An 18,947-nucleotide genomic window follows, 5' to 3' on the forward strand; every position below is an offset into this window, starting at 1 on the left:
CACCTCATGTCTTCACTACTCTTTTTATCCAAGTTAACTTTCATGGTCAATTGTTATAACCATATTCCTTCTCATAGTCTCCTTCCCTTGCCTACCTCGTGCTTTCTAGAACTTGATTGGCAAAACAATTCACTGTCTGCCATCTCTGCTCTTACATCCATGCAGCCTAATGTGGCTGAAGAAAAACCTGTAACCATGTTGTTCAAGTCACTTTAAATTCCTGCCCATAAAACTCAAATGGCCTCCTAATACTTCCTGTCAAACATTCTATATCTCTCTAGTTTGTTCACTCTCCCATTGTCCTAGAGAATAATTTTATAATTCTGCACCCTACATCACTGAACAAATGGGATCTAGAATGACTTGTTTGAGAAAGACACAAATCTGCTCACACTACCAGGTTTCCTGGTGTTTGAGTTATGGTGGTTGTGGTAGAAAGAGCTATGAGCTGAGTCTGGCACTCTAAATTTATGTAAAAGATGATAAAATGATGATAATAGCAATGATAATAACAGCACATATTATAGCTGATTATTATTGAATGCCATCTACAAACCAGACACACTGCTTTTTCCTTTACATAAAATATTTCATTTAGTCCTTACAACAACATTCCCTATTTTACAGATGATGAGAAAGACTCAGAAATACAGAAAATTTTGCCAAGGTCACTCAACTACTCAGTGGCAAAACTGGGTTTTAATTCAGATCTGTCTTACTTTAAGACCATAGATACCGTATTTTCCGGTGTATAAGACGACTGGGCATATAGAAAATTTTCCTGGGTTAAAAAGTTGTCTTATACGCCGGAAAATACGGTATTAACCTTATGTTGTACTGCAAGAGTAATTCTTGATTTTACATTTCAAAACACCTTTCTACACTTTGGAATTTAACTCAAGGAGTAGTCTACATTCCCATTGATTGTTACACTGATGCTGTGATATAAAGAAGAATTATAATTATTTCCATTTTAAAAATCAGAAAGGTGAAACTTAAAGGTTAAATTAATTCTCAAGGTCACACTTGTAATAAATGACAAAACTGGAAGTCCAAATAAAGTCTTTTAAAAAATATACATATATATTTACTTAATTCAGAGAGGAAGGGAGTGGGAGAGAGAGATAGAAACATCTATGATGAGAGAGAATCATTGATTGGCTGCCTCCTTCATGCCCCCCACTGGGGATTGAGTCTGAAACCTGGTGCTCTGACCCAGAATTGAACCTTGACCTTTTGCTCATATGTCAATGCTCAACTGCTGTGCCACACCGGCCAGGCCAAACAAAGTCTTGTGGTCCCTACCCCGTTACCTCTATAGTGGATAAGTCAATTGAATTAGTTGGACTTTAGTTTCCTGACAGGTAAATCAGGGAGGGTGAGCTAAGTGATTTATATCACATAATCTACCTTTGTGTTTTGAACTGGTGTTGCTGCATTATCGGGAAATTTCCTGACTGTATTCACTCATCACCTTTATTCATTACCTTTCTTCCTATCTAGACTGAAAAATTTAGGCTGACTAGTTCCAACAGTTTTCTGTAAACAACATCAGGGAAGTCACAAACACTTGTGTGGTGGCTTCTTTATACTTTTTTTTTTGTATTCCTCATAGTGTCCAATGATATCAACATCTTAGAATCTCATAAAATAATTTATTCATGCAAAATATATACAATGAGATAATTTAAAATTATATAGTAAAAGAAGTCTCACACAAAAATATGACTATAATTATACAAACTTGATTTTATTTTGACTTTTTGCAATGATATGCTTTGGTGTATATATATGTATGTACACAAAATTCGTGCATGGGGGGGGGTCCCTCAGCCCGGCATGTGAGAGTATATATATATATATATATATATATATATATATATATATATATATATATATTAGAGGCCCGATGCACGAAATTCATGCAAGAGTAGGCCTTTCTTTCTCCTGCAAGTGGCACCGGCTTCCCTCTGGCACCCAGGACCCAGGCTTCCCTCACAGCCCCAGCTTCATCTGGTAGGTCATCTGGTCTAATTAGCATATTATGCTTTTATTATTATAAATATCTTTATTAAACATATATAGTTAATAAATCTATACTAATAAAAGGGTAATGTGCTAATTAGACTGGATAGACCGGATGTCTTCTGGATGTCTTTCCGGATGTCCTTCAGGACAAAGCCACGGTGGCGATTAGGAGCAGTTAGGGATATCAGGCAGGCAGGCAGAGGCGGTTAGGAGCAATCAGGCAGGCAGGCAGAGGTGGTCAGGGGTGATCAGGCAGGCAGGCAGAGGCAGTTAGGGGCAGTAAGGCAGGCAGGCAGAGGCAGTTAGAGGCAATCAGGCAGGCAGAGGAGCAGTTAGGGACATCAGGCAGGCAGGTAGAGTGGTCAGGAGCCAGCAGTCCTGGATTGCGAGAAGGATGTCCGGTAGTCGGACATTCCCCAAGGGGTCCCGTATTGGAGAGGGTGCAGACCGGGCTGAGGGACCCCCCCCCCCATGCACGAATTTTGTGCAGTGGGCCTCTAGTTTAAAAATAATTCTGAAGATAATAGAGTAATTGAATTAGATACAATGAAATGATTAGAATTGCCATTTAGGATGATTACTCTAAAGGTTGTGTATTGAGTAGATAGAATGTGAGAGAAATTAAAATGAGAAATATAGGAAGTTATAAAAATAAGCTTGGTGAAGTATAATTGGGCTTGAGTTACAGAGTTCCCACTTCAAGGCAGTATAAGGAAGATAGAACATAAGATAATAGATTACACTGATAAATGTACACATACACACACACTACTGTATTTTAAGAAGTCACTGAAATATTTTAATGAATTTAAAGTGACTAGTTTAGTTAATAACAACAATGTAGACAATCCAGAAAACCTGCATATTTAATAAGGTTATTTTGAACCTGTCTTATGAAATGCTAGTGATTACAATTTAGTTTAAAGACATTGAGTTATCTGGAAAATTGCCTAATTTTCATTTCATTTGCATAGGCTCTCAAACTACATGATAAATGTCATTTTTGGAGGGAGTATACATGTGAATTTATCTCTGAGTGAGGGGGAGGGAGATGAGAAGAGGGAAGGTAGAAGAGTTTTCATCTGAGTGCATTGGAATTTTCTTCTAAGTTTTAGCAAAGTTTTTTTCTACTTTCACGTATCTGACCAAATGGTTACTGCTTTGAATGAGGTTAGAAAAGTCTTTCATTTCATTTACATTCAGATAGAATTAATAATTGTTCTGTATGTGATAGATGAAGGAAGAGAAATTAAACATTAAAAAAAGAGGGGGATAAATAGGCTTCTTCTGAAACATGGGAAATTTCCAGGCAGTGACTAGATTGCCAGCTACTTGAGTGATGTGTTCTGTGTAGAAACTCAGTGTATCCTAACATGACGTGATAAACTTGTTACTCACAGGCTGGGTTGACCAGTGTTTCAGCCACTCCAAGTAAAACGTACTGAAGAACCAGGTGGAAACAGGGCATGGAGGAAACAGCGAGGATTTTGCCTGAACGAAGCTGCTCCACTGGAGGGAAGTGTTTCCTGTGTATTTCAAAGAAGCCAGCTACGATCACAGACAATGCAGCAGAAAGTTGTCCAGCCACTGAAGGAGAGGAATGAAAAAGAAAAAAATATTAAAGAAAGAGCCCAAGTCAGTGTACTAGTAAGTGGCCATAGCATTTCTCACACATTAACTCTAGGGAATATTTCCTCAGCACTTTTTTTTTTCCTCCTGAAAACATTCAGGTGCCGGCTAACTGTGCTGCCTGACTGTCCTTTGCTGAGGCTCCAGTAGGCTGTGGCTGCATTGCCTCCCTATTTCCTGACTTACTGGTCATATGGCCTCAGGAAAGTTATTTAACCTCATTATCACTTTCTTCAGCTCTAAGATAGGGTTAATGATGATTACTTACAGGGAGGCTATGAGATTTATTTATTTATTAAACTAGAGGCCCAGTGAACAAAATTTGTGTACGGGTAGGGTCCCTAGGCCTGACCTGCGATCAGGGCTAATCGGGGCCTTCCGGTTGCCAGCTGGGGCCTTCCTTCATTCTGTGCCACCCCCCTGGTGCCCTGTTGGTCAGCGCATGTCATAGTGGTGATCGAACTACCAGTCTCCCGGTCAAACTCCCGAGGGGACAATTTGCATATTAGGTTTTTATATATATAGATTCTATTTATTGATTTTTAGAGAGAGAGGAAGAGGGAGAGAGAGAGAGAGAGAGAGAGAGAGAGAGAGAGAGAGAGAGAGATTTGTTGTTCCACTTATTTATGCATCCATTGTTTGTTTCTTGTATGTACTCTGTCTGGGGATCGAACTGGGAACCTTGGTGTATCGGGATGATGCTCTAACCAACTCAGCCACTGGGCTATTTCAATAAGATAATGTACTGGTATTACTATAATAGTTCCTGGTAGCAATTAGTAGCAATTATTATTAAAGCTAAAGCAATAGTTTTGAACTTTTATCCTCAGGTAAGAGATGTCACTTTTGATAGCTATTTTAGCTATATAGAAATAAAAAATGATTTGGGGTGCATTTAAAATAAAATGATCTCATAACTTTTTAAGAGTTATTTTTAAAATGGTTTTGAAATAATCTGTAAGCATTATCAGTCTTCAGTTATCTGATATTTCTCTAATCTGCAGAAAAAGTAAAGCAGCTATTAGAGAATTAAAGACTAGAAACTTCTGTTTAGGGAAAAATATTAAAGGTGAATTAACTAGATAAAGTGTATAAATGGAAACAGCTTTCTCTTTTACTTTTAAGGAATTGTCTAGGAAATTTTGATTGAAAATGAGTAGAGATTTTGTTATAGTTTTGTTACAGTTTATATCTATTGCAACCATTCCATTTCTCAATTTATCATTCATATAACTGGACTTAATCCCATTGTTAAAGCATAGGCAAAATTTAGCTTAATGGAATTTCATTGAAATTTAGAGATAGTCACATCTTGCTAACTTGCATAAAATTTCAGATAAGACAAAGTTTTCAATTCAGAAAAATCAACCTACTGTTTGTTTTGTTTGATAGAGAAACTGGTAGGTAATTTTTAAAATATATCTCAGCATTTAAATGTATCAATAATAGTCTGTTCTTTACTGAGTTACCAAGAAATAGAAGGCATAAAAAAGGGAGGAAATATGAATAAGTTAGAAAATTTGAGGGATTATTTATTTATTATTATTTTAAATTGTTTCATAAAGGCCCATTCATAATGAAGTAGAGATTTTGGTTTTGTAAATAGCTCATATAAAAAACATGAATTTCAATATGATCTCCCTTTAAGCCCAAATTCATCACATAATTGCATTTTTCTAGATTACTTGGCACATTACAGACTCATCAGAAAGAGAGCTAATAGGTCAATTCAATTTAGTATTTGCTCTGTTGCTATATGCAAGGCATTACATTAGGTACAGTTGGGGGATATAAGATGAGCAATATCTATTTTCAGTCATTGCAGACTTATGTTCTGTTAGGGAATATAAGAGGAAGAAGTCATTTCTAGATGGAGAAGTGAGAGGAATCATTTTATGCTTTAAAGGAAGAAGAGTTTCAATAGGAAGAGGTGAAGGTAGCACAAATCGCACGAGCAAAAGTTGTGAATATCAAATTTTCAAAATGGTGAGAAACTCAAGTTGTTGGGAATCAGAGGAGAACATAAATTAGGGTCAGTTCATAAGAGGCATTTAATATACTTTTAAAGAATTTTGAAATTACTCTGACAATGATGGAATCATTGAAGATATTAGACACAAGTGAAAAGATTGAAATTGTCATTTGAAATTATTACTCTAAAGGCCATGTGCTGGTTGATAGACTGGGAAAGATACTGGAGGTTGAAAGATAGTTAGGATGTTAAAAATAATCTTGGTCAAGTACAATGGGGGCTTGAATTACAATCAGGACATTTACTTCCAGAAAATATAGAGAGTACAAACACAAGATTCCATTGATAAAACCATAGCATCTGAAGCAAGGAACATGAAAGCAACAGATGTCAATGTTGACTATAAGTCTAGGTGTTTGGGAAGATGGTAGTGACAACAATACAAATAAGACCCACAGTAGACATGGAGAAAATGAATTTGATTTAAAGTTGAATTAGAGCTACAAAAGGGTAATCTAGAGAGCAGTGCTCAGAAAACAATTGAAAATGTGAATCATAGGTCAGAAGATTGGTTGAGTCAAGAGAGAAAGATAAATGAATCATCTACATTAAGTTGGAATTTAGGGTCAGGTGAAATTGAAAAATGACTGAGGAAGGAAAGAAAAGAACACCTAAGCAATGCCTTAAAAAATATTTGCATTTAGCCCGACTGTGCTCAGTGGTTAGTGTTGACCTATAAACCAGGAGGTCACTGTTCAATACCCAGTCAGGACACATTCCTAGATATGGGCTTGATCCCCATAGGGGGGCATGCAGGAGACAGCCAATCAATGATTGTCTCTCATCATTAATGTTTCTCTCTCTCTCTCTCTCTCTCTCTCTCTCTCTCTCTCTCTCTCTATCTCTCTCCCTTCCTTTCTGAAAGTAATAAAGATATATTTTAAAAAATATTTGCATGTGGGGGCAAGAAAATAAAAAGAAGTAAAATTATAGATAGAGAATGTCTAAGGGAAGGTTTCAAAGAGGAGTATACACAAATGGATCTTTTCCCCTATTTTTTCTCCTTCACTCTTCTGCATCACCTCCTCCAGTACCTTTAGGTACTCAAGACAGAAATCTGGGGTCCCTTTTCTTTTGCCCTATCTTCAAATATATTATTAAATTCTCTAGATTTTATTTCCAAAATTTATTGTAAATTAACTTGCTTCTCTCCATAGCTACTGCCATCATTCTAATCCAATCATATTTTTTAAACAATACTATCTACAACAACATATTAAGTTCTGGTCTTCCTGTTTCCACTCTTGCCCATCTACAACCTGTTACACACCTAACAGTCAGGGTGATCTTATATAAATACAAATTCAATATTACTCTTCTGCTTAAAATTTTCCTAAGGGTTTCCATACAGTTAGGATGAAATCCAGAATCCTTAACATGACCTGTATGATCTTGCCAGTTCTTTTTACTTTACTCTAATTACTTGCTACTTTCTCTTTTCTGCTACTGTTCCTGGTACATAATCCTTCACCATGGCACAATAACATGACATTTAGAGCATCATTGAGAGAAGAGGGCTCCAGTTAGGAAAAGAGGTCATAAACACAGGAATGAGCATCAGAAGGGCATTGGGCTCCTCAAGTTCCTGGATGACATTAGAGCAATAATTTTAAAATTCTGAAGAAAAATGACTTTCAATCTAGAATTCTATGTACCCCAATTAATTAAGTGCAAGGATGAAAAGAAGACTTTTCAATCATACAAGTTCTTGGAAAATATACTTCCTATGTACTCTTTCTTAGGAAGTTGCTAAAATATCCTATCTAGTAAGGTGAGGATATGCTAATTGACCCTCACTCAACCAAAAAGCTGGTGGGGCCCACAGCCAATAAGGAGGAAATATGCTAATTGACTGCCCCGCCCTCAAACATGGCGGCACCCACAGCCACAAGATGGTGGCGTCCAGTCCCTCAGCCCCACCGGGGCGGCAGGCGTGTGGCAAAGCCGGGCCTGCCCCTGCCGTGCGCCTGCTTCTGGAGTCCCCCAGTCCCCTCAGCCTTCCAGATACCCAGGGCCTGCCTGAGGCACAGGCAAGCCTCGGATGGCGGCTGCCCGAGGCTCAGGTAACCAGGGCCGGCCGAGGCTTGCACTGCTGGCAGTGGCAGCAGCAGAGGTGTGATGGGGGCATTGCCTTCCCCTGATCGCCGGGTCGTTGCCCACCCCTGAGGGCTCCCAGATTGTGAGAGGGGGCAGGCCGGGCTGAGGGAACCCCCCACTCCAGTGCATGAATTTTCATGCACCAGGCCTCTAGTAAATGATAATAGAGAAGGAGGGGTAAGTTGGAGATCTAACAGGAGAGCATCATACACCTGATTAGAGGGCTGTAGTTGAGACAGAGAACACTATGCAGAGAACAAAGGCATGGGAGTCTGCAAGAAGATCTCCAGAGAAAAAGGAGCCTTGGGACATTGCCCTATTTGTGTTGGCACTGGGGAAAAGCTAGTGATGGTATGATACAACTGGTGAAGCAGTTTGAAAATTTAAGGAAAACAATTTTTAAGTAAATAAAAAATGAAAACTCAGATACTTTTTAAGTACAGAAAATAAAATTTTATATGAGAAAAGCAAATCACATTCTTTGGTTTTGCCATAAGTTATATGTATATAACTAATTACTGACTTAAATAAAAATATACTTATATTATTTCATAACTTAGACAAACAACACCTAAATATTTAAAAATGATTTACCAACAGCAACTATGGGTGGTGGAGAAAGCTGGGGCTGGAGACTATTACTTCTTGTTAGAAAGCTTTCAGCATTATTTGTTTTCTAAGCTACCATGCTTCCCTCAATCTAAGATGAATCCAACTATCAGAAGAAAGATGTTTTTATATATCAGTGAGGGGGAAAAATGCTGCCAATCCATTATAATATGTAACCCAATATTACAGGTGACGTTATACATATGGATGCTTCTTTGGACCCAATTGTATTCCCTCAAAATTCATATGTTGAAATGCTGATCTGCAAGGTGACTTTGGAGATGAGTCCTTTAAAGAGATAATTAAGGTTAAATGAGGTCATAGGAATGGGGCCCAACTTTAGTATGACTGGTATCCTTAAAAGAATAAGAAAAGACACAAGGTCTGTGCATGCACAGAGGAAAGGCCACATGAAGAACAATAAGAAGGTGGCCACCTGCAAGTCAAGGAAGAGAGGCCTCCCTCAGGGAAAAGCAAACCTGCCTATACCTTGATCTCGGACTTTTACCATCCAGAATTGTGAGAAATACATTTCTGTTGTTTAAGCCACCTAATTTATGGTATCTTATTATGGCAGCCCTAGAAGACTACCATATTTTCCGGCGTATAAGACGACTGGGCATATAGAAGATTTTCCTGGGTTAAAAAGTCGTCTTATACGCCGGAAAATACGGTAATACAGGTATGTTTTGGTATTACATAAAAATTAAGTTGCTCAAATTACAACAAATCATATTGTCCATGATAATCATATGAACTTTGAAGAAAGCATTGAGCTGCTTAGCAATAACTTTTCAAACTTTCTTTGCTTTTTCATTTTAGAATTTGAATTCTATGAGAATCTGCTATAATACCCCTTATTCTAACTAATTTAGGGTAATCTAGATAAAAAACATCATGTCTAGCCTGAGTGGCATGGCTCAGTGGTTGAGTGTTGACCTATGAACCAGGAGGTCATGGTTTGATTCCTGGTTAGGGCACATGCCTGGGTTGAGGGCTTGATCTCAGCCAATCAATGTTTTTTCTCATCATTGATGTTTCTGTCTTCTCTCCCTCTCCCCTCCTCTCTGAAATAAATAAAAATATATTTAAAAACAAAAACAAACATCATGTGTACTTACCCCTCTACCCCACTTTTTTGTTTTGTTTTGTTATCACATGTTCTATGTAGCATTAGAGGCAATAGTTTAGACAAGAGATCAGCTATTATTTGCTGTAAAAGGCCAGTAATAAACATTTTAGTTTCTGTGGGACAAAGGCAAATTTTAAAGATATGTAGATACTTATGTAACAAGAAATAGAATACATTTCTACATTTTTAAAAAATGGAATTCAAAATAATTCTTTTAGGGAGTGATATAATTTTATTTAATTGGTGCTCAAAGTTATTTTTTCTTATTGTCAAATCAATTGCTATTGTTCATCTGTTAAAACAATTCTTAGTTTGCAGGCAGTACAAAAGCAAGTGGTGGGCCAGATTTGGCCCATGAGTGCAGAGGTTAAGTCATCAGCTTTTGCTGCCTACTCCTGAATTTTAGCTCTGACCTCATGAGAAATTGTGGCATTTTTACCTGGGTCATGGCTGCCTGTACACGGGTATGAAATGTGAGAGAACAATCTTTTGTCTTCTCTCTACTGTCCTTGATACAAAGTATAGTCCCTGACCAGTAGCATAAGGATCACCTGGGAGCTTGTTAGCTATGCAGACTTTCAAGCTGCACCCAAGGAGGACTGAATCAGATCTGCATTTAAACAAAATCCCTAGGAGATTCCTATACACATTACACTCTGAGAAGTACTACTCCAGCATAGAGCACTCTGAGAACTGATCTAGCAAAATCCAATGAAAGATAGTTCTCCAGACAATTTCAAGTGAAGCACAAATATTTAACTTATTTATCCAGACGTTTTCAGGCAAAGCGTATTTTACCTGAAGGATCTAGATAACTACATTTGCTTTTTATTTGCTACTGCACTCTGGTGCCAGTGAAAAATGACTTTTTTTGAAATTCAAAACAAAGTTTGATTCCAACCTAAATTTAATCCACTCCATTTTTATTCTTAACTTCTATGAGATCATAACTCGTCCAAAGCAGAGTGCAGTTTATCAGAATGTACACATTTTAAACCTCTAGTGGGCCTGTATTTACAAGATAAAGCACATGGTTCCAAAGGAGATATTATACTCAGATAAATAATGTATATTTTAATATTGGCTACGTGGTTGTAGACAAATCCATAAGAGTATTGAAGCTCTTAAAGTTTATTCTATTACCCCATCATGTAATAATTTGTCAAATTAGACCACAATGAAATAAAAGAAAGTCAGAATTTATTCAAACATTAAGGTTGCACTTACCGTTTTGTACTGAAGCAAAATCCCACACTGAAAAATAGAAATGTTAAGATTCTTCAGTTATTGGCTAAATTTACTCACTGAGAAAACTATGGGTGTTTTATGGGTAGTCTGATGCATGAGTCTCTGATACGTAACATAACTGTAAGTGTGAAATTCTATTGAGTTCTTGAGAAATTGTGCTTAGATCCATGATTTTGGCAAGTTCCCAGAATGGGAAATTTGCTCATCTGAAAACATACTGGTAATCCCAAAACTACTCTCATAGAGACACCTTTGTGGAAGACATTTCTCACCGTTAGGTTGGCATGTATTTTTTACTTTTGTTGTTTCTCCGATTAGTGATGTATTTCTTTGTTTGAATTAAGCTATCTGTGTTCTGTCTTTTGTTTCTCTTTAGATTACTGGAACTCATTTCAGGAGATTCAACTGCAGTTTGTGTTTTAATTTCTGAGAAAGGAACCGGTAACTCATTAGATACATACATGCACCTATAAAGCCATTAATTATTGCCTCAGATGGTATACTAGATGGTCTACTTCACCTCAAATATAATTCCAATATTGCTGTCAACTTTAAAAATAAGAACATTAATATGTTTTTATTAAGCAAATGAGTTATTCAGACTAGATATTTACACATTCCTTTTTTTTTTTTAGTGTTCACAAATTTCCTTCTACCAGATATTTGCAATGGGTATACACTGTGATATTTCTCAGGAAAAATGATCAGTTCTGAAATTATAGTAGAGGAAAAGTAGTTTTGGCGCAGTAATCCTATTTTTGGTGAAGGTGATTGGATCCCTGACTCGATTTTTAATTTATCAAGCACCTTGGTTCCAACCAAAAAACCCCCCACAAAATTTTGTAACTCAACCAATTATTAGAACTGGTAGAAGTTACCGTTATGTAAAAACCGACCAACACCTTGGCTCTACCTACATCATACGGACTTTGAGTTAGAATTTAAATTTTCAAGTTTTTATTTTAAAGAGGAAGGTCTGGCAGATATTTCAATGTACTTCATCCACATTTCAATCTAAATGTCATTTAAAAGCCAAGATAATTGCTACCCACTGTGCTGTACACTTCTGCTTTGTGTAAGGCTTAATAACAATCTTAATTAGGCTAATTTTAGTCAGATTAATACTTGTGTGTGTCAGCACTAACTACTAAATGCCACATACTGCAGGATTTTAATTAATGCTAAACAAAGGAAATACTCATGATGCAAACATTTTTGAACTAAAAAAGGCTAAATGAAGTATGTCCAATTAACATACAGATAAATCACAATGATATCACTGGTTCTAAATTTTTGGCAAATTACGGTTGACTTTTAAATAGATAAATCCCCTCGTATATAATGTTAGGAAAAATAGTCTTGATGAAACACTCTGAGCATATCAAGCCTTTGTCTTTCACAGTTCTGGAAGTTTTGGAGATTTTTAAAAATAGTTAGTACTGTGATATCCTTCTTGATTTCTTTAAGTGATAAACTCATGAATGTCATATATTGAGTCAGAAACCCCTCTTTCGTTGCATTGCTTATAAGATAGACTTTACAAAGGTAAGTTTATTTTTTTCCTTATTAAATTTTTAGTTTGACCAACTGACTGAGATTTCCCCATTCCTCACTCTTGTCCTGGGCTGTGATTATCCACATCAAACACTAGACATTGGCATTGTCTGCACCATCTGCTTTATTACACATGACAGTCCTGGGAAGAGAATGACTGAATGTGGAAGGGAATGGGGGTCTAACGAGTAACTTTCCTTTGTGGTAACAAAATAATTTTTTCATTCACTTAAGAGCCTTATTTGAAAATAACAGTAAGGATGCAAAATTAACACTGATAATTTAACTTATATAACCTAATAGCTATGCATAACTAGGAATTGGAATAATAATAATAATAATAATAATAATAATAATGGTGATGATGATGATGATGCAATGGCTTGAGAATTAGAATAAGTGAATTCAAATGACACATTATCTTTGAGATCCTTGACCTATCACATGCTGGTTTATCATGAGCTTAAGTGGGATCCATATATGAAAGTGTCTAGTTTCAAATTAAGAACTAATAAATGTTTGTTTATTCATAATTTATACACATATATCACTCACATTTTTAAGATACTTGACTTCAGAGTGACAAATTTTAATATTAGACTAATTCAGTTACGTAAATTATGATCATAAAGTGCCATAGGTTTGTGCTTATTTATCCTGATGAAACATCAGCTTTTATAATCATAAGCAGAATATGGAAAACTTAAACACCTGGTTTAAAGATGAATATCATCATACTTTTTTATATTTCCATAGCAAAATATTATGCGAAGAAATGAATAAGCATGTAAGTGAACAAATGAATGAAGTCCGGTTCAGAAACAACAGAATTCAGTATTCTGTACTTAGTGGAACTTGGCTCAGGTTTTTCAAATGAGTCGAGTTATTTCTATTTACTGCCCAACAACTCTGTTACCAATCTTGAAGGGCAATGTTAATTCATTAACATCAAACAATATATCAGGTAACTCTGTCAGATATCAGATTCCCTCTATCTAGAAAAATATTCTATCTTTCTTTAAGAACAGACATGATTCCCACTATGTAAGATTGGAGAATTGTCCAAGAAAAAGTTGCTTATGTTTAAAGTGAATTTCAGATTTCCTATTCTCAGGAAGGATTTTTAATGTAGTTCTTTCAGGCATGTTGTGAAGCATATTTTTCCTAAAATAGCCCAATTTAAGATATTCTTTTTTTGTTTTTGTTTATTTTTTATATCTTTATTGTTGAAAGTATTACATAGGTCCTCCTTTTCCCCCATTAACCTCTTCCATCCTGCTCAGTTCTCCCTCTCCCTCCAAACTCCCCTGCCCCCAGGCCCTCACCACCCCATTGTCTGTGTCCACTGGTTGTGCATGTATGCATACAAGTTCATTGGTTGATCTCTTCCCAACCACCCTCCTTCCCTCTAAGGTTCAACAGTCTGTTCATGCTTCTATAATTCTTGGTCTATGTTTGATCATCAGTTTATTTGGTTCATTAAATTCCGCATATGAGTGAGTTCATGTGATACTTATTTTTCTCTGACTGGCTTATTTTGCTCAGGATAATACTCTTCTTTTGTAATTAAGCAAAATTGGAAGTTCAGACTGGATTTTCATGGTACTGTATAAGACTGCAAACGCTTTGCCATTTTGCAATATGCATTTACCTCCATGTTGTCCTGCATTCATTCTTTTTTAATAGCGTGCTTGCTGAGGGTATGTACAATATCTTCCTTTTCTTTTGTATCTTGAAATAATGCTGGGCATTCACTAAATACAGGTTTGGGGATTTCTACATTGTCATACACACAAAAAAACACTTTTTAAGATTTAAGGTTTGCCAAAACCTATTAATATTTATAGTTTGCCTTATCCTGTTACAACAGATAATGCCAGGGTTTGGCTTAGGAAATAATTCAGAAAAGGTTATGTACTAAAGGCTTCTATAACTGAAGACAACAAAATAAGATAAACTAAGGTGAGGTTAGTCACTTTGAGTTCTTTGCAAAAATATATCTACTCTGTGATGTGATCTGGAGTAATCTTGTTGATATTGTTAAGTAGCAGGAAGCACACTAAAATGTAACTTCTATAAACAGAGAACCAGCAAAAAATATAAAAATGGGTTACTAGAAGATTGCATAGTCTCCACAGATCTCTGAACAGGAGGAATTAAGAATAAGAACAGATTAACAAAGAGAAAGGAGCCCTTAAAACGCCTGGCCCTAATTATTTCAAGGGAATTATTTCTCAAGTAGACAATAAGACATCAGATTACCATTATATGATATTTCTTAAGAGTTTCCAACTCCCTTTGCTTTCTGTTTATGCCTACCAAACAATTTCAAATGATGACTCAATACTAGCTAACATTTGTAGAGTTTTCACAATGTGTCAGGACTGTGTTCCAGGCACTGATGTCATCCTGAGTGATTTCAAAAGTCTTACAGAATAGAGGGTTTATCTAGGGTGTGCCCCTCATTGCCAATAATAAGTGAATCAGAAGACAAAAAAGGTTAGGTGGCTTTTCAAAGTCACCCAGTAGCAGAGCAAGGGCTGAGATCCAGATCTCTGATTCTTAGATTGATCCTGGTTTTACTGTACCAGGACCTGTCTTCTTGCCCATGTCAGTGCCCAGGGAACACAGCTAGGGAGAAGAGAGTGTGAGCAGAATGGGCTTCAGCTTCTTCTCTCCTATTTCAATCAGAAAAAATATATCTTATGGTCCACTAATTGTGTCCTAAGTATAACATCCTAAATGTTTTTTTAATCCTTACCTGAGGATATTTTTCCATTGATTTTTAGAGAGAGTGGAAGAGAGAGGGAAAGACAGAAAGAAATATTGATGTAAGAGAAACACATTGATTGATTGCCTTCTGCATGAGTCCAGATCAGGGCCCAGGCTGGGGAGGAACCTGCAACCGAGGTAAGTGCCCTTGACCGAAATCAAACCCAGGACCCTTCAGTCGGCAGGCCGACACTCTATCCACTGAGCCAAACCAGCTAGGGTGTCCTAAATTTTTTTTTTTTACTAAAAAAACACAAGTAGAGCTTTAATGTTCTTAAACATCTTAACAACAACAAAATGGTAATTATATGAGGCAAAGGATGTGTTAACTAACCCTACTGTGGGTAAACATTTCGAAATATGTGTACCAAATCATCACATCGTACACCTTAGACTTACACAATATTATATGTCAGTTATATCTCAATAAAGCCGGAAAAAAATGTTGATGTTGGAAAATTATTGCTATATACCTTACTATTTGAAAAAGTACTATACTGAAGCTATGAACTAATGTACTAATATTTCATAAATTTTGCTACTGGTTCAGAAGTTAACTCTTTAGGTTCATTAAGTTAATTTTTAAGAACATACTCAACATTGACTTAGGAGTGAGGACTACTTTACTTGAAGAAGGATAGGCCATTTGGTGGTACTGGAAGTTTTACCATGTCTTTCTATCAGGTGTGTCTACTGAGAAGGCATAAAAGAATGAGAGGAAAATGGGGCAGACACTGATGTCTGCATAGAGATTACCTGCTATCACTCTCAAATTCACCTTCTACCCAATTTGTCAAAATCAGACTTTCCTTGTAGAGTGTATCTCCAGCTTAGATCTCAGCAGAGTGTATTTTTATTTTAAAAAGTTGCAAATAATTTACTTGTAAATTGTACTTACAAATGCATGCCAACAGAAATGGTCCATCTCTCTTAGAGGGAAATAGGCAGGTGCCGAAATATTCCATACAAGGAGCCAGAATTAATAGTGGCAGGATGCTGGTGATATTCATGATTGCAATTGGCAGAAGAAATCCATCCAAATTCAGGTTGGAATTCATGGTCTGCAGATAATATCCTGAAGGAATCTATAGTTAAGAGGGCAAAAGAGTCAAGCATTAACACAGTGGTTTAACTTTGGAGAAAGAATCCTGCAGCAGATGCCTTGTCTGTGACAGATGATCTGAATGTTCCCTAGGTCTTCAAGGTCCCAATTATGAGCCACCAAAGGGCAGTAAGAGCTCCGTGTAGTCTACTGACAATACTACTGATTCTTTATGAAGGAATCTTTTGTCATCTAGTCTATCTTCTTAATTTTCCTATGAAAAGTAAAAATGGCCCCACTTTTGTGTTTAGGATGACACAAGAAATCAAATAACTTCAGTTTTACATATAGCTTTTCTTTGAACAATAAAGCAAAAACCAGTAGAAAGTATTAAGTGTTTTGTTTTCACTCTGATGAAAAAAGCTTGGGGTTAGAATAGACCCTTTAATAGCAGTTTAGTAGCATGATTTTTTCTCAAGAAGAAGGGCCCATGGTGAACCACATAACTTGTTAGAGGCTGTGTTTGTGGATTGGCCTCATTTCTAACATGAGCCAAGCAAAATGAGAAAAAAATACTGTGGCTCTACTCTCCTTTAAAAAATTTTTTTTTAATTTCTTTTTTTATTTGGTGCTCTTAGTTATATATATCCTATATAATAAAGAGGTAATATGCAAATGGACTATCATGTCCTTGCACAAAAATGGTCACCCCCATGTGGTCAAAGATGGCCTCCCCCATGTGGTCACAAGATGGCCACCACAAGATGGCAGGCAGGGGAGGGCAGTTAGGGGTGACCAGGCCAGCAGGGGAGGGCAGTTAGGGGCAAGTAGGCCAGCAGGGGAGGGCAGTTGGGGGGGACCAGGACTGCAGGGGAGGGCAGTTGGGGAGGACGAGGCCTGCAGGGGAGGACAGTTGGGGGGACCAGGCCTGTAGGGGAGGGCAGTTAGGGGCGACCAGGACTACAGGGGAGGGCAGTTGGGGGTGACCAGGTGGGCAGGGGAGGGCAGTTGGGGGTGACTGAGCCTGCAGGGGAGGAAAGTTAGGGGCGACCGGGCTGGCATGGGAGGGCAGTTGGGGGCCACCAGGCCAGCAGGGGAGGGCAGTTGGGGGCGACTGGGCCAGTAGGGGAGGGCAGTTGGGGGTGACTGGGCCTGCAGGGGAGGGCAGTTGGGGGTGACTGGGCCAGCAGGGGAGGGCAATTGGGGGCAATTGGGCTGGCAGGGGAGCAGTTAGGCATCAATCAGGCTGGAAGGGGTGTGGTTAGGGGGTGATCAGGCTGGCAGTCAGAAGCAGTTAGGGTCAATCCGGTAGGTAAGCAGGCGAGTGGTTGGGAGCCAGCAGTCCCAGATTGTGAGAGGGATGTCCGATTGCCAGTTTAGGTCCTGTGGGATCGGGCCTAAACTGGCAGTCAGACATCCCCTGAGGGGTCCCAGATTGGAGAGGATGCAGGGTGGGCTGAGGGACACTCCCCTCCAGTGCATGAATTTCATGCACTGGGCCTCTAATATATATATATATATATATATATATATATATATATATATTTCTCTTGGTGAGTTCCAGAACATTTCTTCCTTCCTTTCTTTCTTTTTTTAGTCCTCACCCGAGGATATTTTCCCATTGATTTTTGGAGAGAGTGCAAGGAACGGGGATGTAATAGGGAGAGACAGAGAAATATCAGTGTGAGAGAGACACATCGATTGGTTGCCTCCCGCACATGCCCCAATCAGGGCCGGTGATAGAGCTTGCAACAGAGATACCTTCCCTTGACCAGAATCAAACCCAGGACCCTTCAATCCATAGGCCAACACTCTATCCACTGAGCCAAATGGGCTAGGGCTCTCCTCTCCTTTTAAATCAATGTGTGGCACTAGAGAACCAGAAAGGGAACTACATGAAAAAGCAGCGGATAAGGGAAAAAAAAGAAAGAAAGAAAAAAGAAACGCTCTGCCTCACTCTAAGTCCTCAAAGTTGCGTTAGAATGTCTTCATTTTTAAAATAACTCAAATACTAACTAAAACTCTAAGCCTAACTTGGAACCTCTCATATTCCAAACCTGTTGTTAGGCTATAACATCAGAACTAAAACACATTGTCATGGAAAAGGGGGCCCCTCTACATTTTTCTAGTTTACGAGCTTTGTTGGAATAATCAAATCTTTATCATTATCATTAGGAGCAGAGAATTTCTTTAATCCTCAGTAGCACACAAAGCTACTAAGTGGCTTGGAGGAAAAGTCAACCCGAGTCTTGCTCTTGAGGAGTGGATTCTCCAATTTTTCTTAATAGTGTGGGAACTACCTCAAGATTCCTGTCTTTCCACCATCCTGGGAGGGCAGCCTTGCTCAAACAGCCAGAAGATAACTTCCCATTTGAAACCTTCACTAACTTCTTCTCTATCATTAATTGTGCAGTTTGAGAGGGTATAGAATCAGTCATAAGTCAGTACAGCTGTTAACCCACCAATTGTACAATGAGCCTATTGCTATGTAGGAATGGACCACATTTTCAATGAGATTTTTTTTTCTATATAAAATACGTCCTGGTGATAATTTATTTATTTATTTTTAAAAATATTTTATATTGACTACCAATTCCCAGCTCAGCGCCACTCCAGCTCTTACCCCAATCCCACCTCCCCTGCCCCACCTCCCTTTAAAAAAAAAAAAATATATATATATTTTATATTGATTTTTTACAGAGAGGAAGGGAGAGGGATAGAGAGTTAGAAACATCAATGAGAAAGAAACATCGATCAGCTGCCTCTTGCACACCCCCTACTGGGGATGTGCCCACAACCAAGGT

At 37.8% G+C, this 18,947-nt stretch overlaps 1 protein-coding gene across 1 annotated transcript in view; it reads right to left on the reverse strand.

The window, feature by feature from the left end:
- SLC15A5 (solute carrier family 15 member 5) overlaps positions 1 to 18,947 on the reverse strand; it is a gene marked incomplete at both ends in the record, with an annotated part of 76,767 nt that overhangs the window by 25,272 nt on the left and 32,548 nt on the right. The window contains 2 exons of the mRNA XM_079775260.1: positions 3,427 to 3,615; positions 16,000 to 16,186. Of these exons, the coding sequence (XP_079631386.1) occupies positions 3,427 to 3,615; positions 16,000 to 16,186 (376 nt within the window). The remainder of the gene's footprint in view (positions 1 to 3,426; positions 3,616 to 15,999; positions 16,187 to 18,947) is intronic.

Source organism: Cnephaeus nilssonii, assembly GCF_951640355.1.
Source record: "Cnephaeus nilssonii genome assembly, chromosome: 6".
Taxonomy (NCBI): domain Eukaryota; kingdom Metazoa; phylum Chordata; class Mammalia; order Chiroptera; family Vespertilionidae; genus Cnephaeus; species Cnephaeus nilssonii.